General features: G+C 42.2%; 2 protein-coding genes across 3 annotated transcripts; both read right to left on the minus strand.

Annotated features, from left to right (window-relative positions):
- Positions 1-1,797, minus strand: LOC104779875 (glyceraldehyde-3-phosphate dehydrogenase GAPA1, chloroplastic-like). 2 transcript variants are annotated; one of them, XM_010504295.2, is made up of 5 exons: positions 1,657-1,797; positions 1,471-1,578; positions 962-1,266; positions 624-868; positions 1-535 (listed from the first exon to the last, which is right to left on the minus strand). In XM_010504295.2, exons 1-5 carry the CDS (start codon positions 1,696-1,698, stop codon positions 33-35), a joined length of 1,203 nt encoding a protein of 400 aa, XP_010502597.1. In that variant the 5' UTR covers positions 1,699-1,797; the 3' UTR covers positions 1-32. The 2 variants fall into 2 exon arrangements, with proteins under 2 accessions (XP_010502597.1, XP_010502598.1); XM_010504296.1 differs by lacking the exons at positions 1,471-1,578; positions 1,657-1,797 and having other exon boundaries at positions 958-1,163.
- LOC104783555 (WD repeat-containing protein LWD2-like) lies at positions 2,474-3,646 on the minus strand. The gene has a single exon (XM_019244544.1). The coding sequence runs from the start codon at positions 3,590-3,592 to the stop codon at positions 2,645-2,647; it is 948 nt and encodes a 315-aa protein (XP_019100089.1). The 5' UTR covers positions 3,593-3,646; the 3' UTR covers positions 2,474-2,644.

The following is a 3,652-nucleotide window of genomic DNA, read 5'->3' on the forward strand; positions in this document are numbered from 1 at the left end:
AAGAGTCGATTTCAATCAAATGATTACTAAAATCACTTCCATTTGTTGGCAACAATGTCAGCCAAGTCAACAACTCTCTGTGAGTAACCCCATTCATTATCATACCAAGCAATCACCTTAACCATGTCATCTCCCATAACCATAGTGAGTGATGAATCAATGGTTGTAGAATAATCGGAGCATCTGAAGTCAACGGACACAAGTGGCTCATCGCAGACATCGAGTATACCTTTAAGCTCTTTCTCAGCGGAGTCTCTGAAAGCAGCGTTAACTTCCTCAGCAAAAGTCTTCTTTGAGACCTGCACAACGAGATCAACCACTGATACGTTTGGTGTTGGTACACGAAGAGCGATCCCGTTGAGTTTTCCTTTGAGGTTAGGGAGCACGAGTGCCACGGCTTTAGCTGCTCCTGTAGATGTGGGAACAATGTTTAAAGCAGCTGCTCTTGCTCTCCTTAGATCACGGTGACTCGCGTCTAGCAACCTCTGGTCACCGGTGTAAGAGTGAGTTGTTGTCATTGTACCCTTTATGATACCTGAAAATGTTACAAACAAACACATTAGAAACCGAGCTCCCTAAGAGATGACACCGAAAACGAAAGCGTAATTATATATCTTGCATACCAAATTTCTGGTCAAGAACTTTGACAAAAGGAGCAAGACAGTTAGTAGTGCAAGATGCATTGCTGATGATAGGTTCATCATGACTGTAAGCATCTGCATTGACACCAACAACGTAAGTTGGAATATCTCCTTTGCCTGGAGCGGTAATGATAACCTTCTTTGCTCCAGCTTCAATGTGTTTCCCTGCTCCTTCTCTATCGACAAACACTCCGGTTCCTTCGATGACAATGTCAATTCCCAACTCCCTAATTAAGACATATCAAACCATCCATAAGCCAAATTCAAAAACTAACTTATCTAGATTTCAGATTAAGGACTCGTGTTTTTATTAGACTTACTTCCAGGGGAGAAGAGACGGGTTCCGGTTAGACACAACTTGGATGATCTTTCCATCAACGGAGATTGCAGTCTCTCCAGAAGGTTTGACATCAGCATCAAAGATTCCGAGAGTAGAGTCGTATTTAAGGAGATGAGAGGCTTGCTTGACGCCACCAGTGTCATTAATGGCAATGACATCAAGAGGAGAGTCCTTGCGACCATGCCAGCATCTCAAGAAGTTCCTCCCGATCCTACCGAATCCATTGATGGCCACCTTAAGCTTGGCCTCAGTCACACCTTTCCTGTATCCACCACTGCTTCCCATCTGTGACACAAGTACACAACCATCCAAAATACTTCACAAAACAGCGAGAAACAGCCAAAGTCCGATCACATAAATTTATCGATACAAACATTTCATTTAGTTGATGAGCAGTGGAGAGGAATGAGATGAGGTGGCTCTAGAAAGAGAGTACATAATATTGGATCATAAGGTATAGACAATGTTGGAGGAAAACAGAGAACTCACTGCAGAAGTCTGGAAGGATACGAAGGAAACGAACTCATCGGAAGAAAGTTTCTTGCCGAAGGGAAGAAAAGCAGAGGAGCTTCGTAGTCCTGAGAATTCAGTGAAACCCTGAAAACAAAAACACAACATTTACTTAAGAGAAACCAGAAAGAAGAAGAAAAAGAAGAAGAATGAGAAGGAAGGTACCTGAAGAGATGGTTTGGGCAGAGAGAAAGCAACGGAAGCCATGGTGACCAGAAACAAGAATCCAAGTTAAGGTTGTAGCAGCAGAGAGTAAAAAGGATTGGTGAAGGAGAGAGTGGTAATATAGGATAAAGAATTGATGACTTGGAGGCAAAGAGGATTAGATTCTGGATAGCATTCTTACTCATTTCTATGGTTGTGGTTTTATCACTCTCTCGTTTCCATGATCACACATTCACAATGTCTCTCCTCCACCTCATTTTTGATTTTTTTGGGCTTTTCACTTGGGCTTCTTCATTTGTGTGTATGTGTGTGTGGTCACGGTTATATAAGGAGGATAAGGCTGCTCTCCATTTTTCTTGCCTTTCAAAGTTCAGACTATTTACAACAGCGGTTCTTAAAGAGTCTACTATGAATATAAAAACCATCACATGATTGTGAACCATAATATTACTTCATATATTATCTTGTCTGCAGCATACCGTCTGAAACAAAGAAAAGTAACCACAGAAGAACTTGTTTGCTAGTAGTAAGTAACCACAGAAGAACTTGTTTGCTAGTCTACAGATGCGAACAGAAGCCATTGTGGCCATTTTCATACGAACAGAGAGTCTATATGCATGTATTGACGTAAAGTAATGAAGATTACATTATCTGTTTAATGCCTAATGTCACAGTTCGACATACCCATCAAGTGTTAAATTATCATTGCAAAAATGACCTGGACATTGGAGACACAGCTTATACCAACTACCACAGAAAGCTACACATTCCATACACCAGTGAACGCTGATGTTAATCAAAATCTACTTGCTCTCTGTTTAAAACTAACAAGCTTCCCATTCGTCTAACCAAATCCAAAGCTTCACAATTTGAAGAAGATACATAGTCCTTGCACTCAATGAGGCTTAAAACAAAGATCAAAGGGATCATATTGATTAAAAACAGCAAAGAGTCTTTACATTCAACAGAAAGGTGGAAAAAAGCATAATCAGACCCTGAGAATCTGGAGCTTGTTAGAGAAGGAAATAGCAACCCAATCAGGCTGAGAAGAGGACCACTGCAGCTGCTCAACCTCAGCACCAGCAGTGTAAGCTAGAATGGGATCCAAACCACCTTCAACATGCTGTCCCATAGAAGAGATATCCCAAATCAAGGCCTGAGAATCATCACCAGCAGTGCAGATATGGGAGGAGCTATGAGGAGCCCAAGCTATAGCATTGACACTAGCCTGATGGCGCTGAAGCTCCACGACAGGAAGAGCCGGAAAGCGAATATCCAAGACCACAACTTTAGCACTGCCCATGATGACAGTAGCCATGTACCTCGGATCCTGCTTGTTCCAACTAAGACGCACCAAAGGAGTACTAGGCTCACCACTACTCTCATAGATAATAGTGGAATGCTCCTTGTCACGAAGATCGAACACTCTCACAGAGCCATCTTCAGAAACAGAGGCAAAAACACCAACTCCACCCCAAGCAATATCGTAAACCTCTTTATCATGAGCAATAAGCTGAGTATCAACAACTTCACGCTCTATATCCCAAATAGTACAAGTGGTATCAATACTAGAAGTACCGATTCGTCTAGGCTCAGCTTCATTCCAATCAAAAGAAGTAATCGGACCACTAAACTCACTATTCTTATCACTATTGAGACAAGACTTGAGCTCAACACGAGACTCATCATCAGAGATCCGCCATAGACGAAGGAAATCACTAGAAGTAGCTAAAAGATCGGGTCTTTGACACTCTTTATCGGGGATGAAACTGGTTTTGGTTGGTGGGTACGGATGCTCGAAGCATAGATTCGGATCCGATCGAATCTCACCATTTGATTCGTCAAGCTGAACAATCTCTACGCGATTCGGATATTGCTCGATGAGGCTTGTGATTGCGAGCCGATACTTCTTGTCTCGACGAATGCTCCAGTTCATTGCGTAGATCTGCCATGGTGCTTCGTATGTGTAAATCTCCGATCTTTTCGATTGCTCATC

The sequence above is a fragment of the Camelina sativa genome, chromosome 4 (genome assembly GCF_000633955.1).
Source record: "Camelina sativa cultivar DH55 chromosome 4, Cs, whole genome shotgun sequence".
NCBI classification, from domain to species: Eukaryota; Viridiplantae; Streptophyta; class Magnoliopsida; order Brassicales; family Brassicaceae; genus Camelina; species Camelina sativa.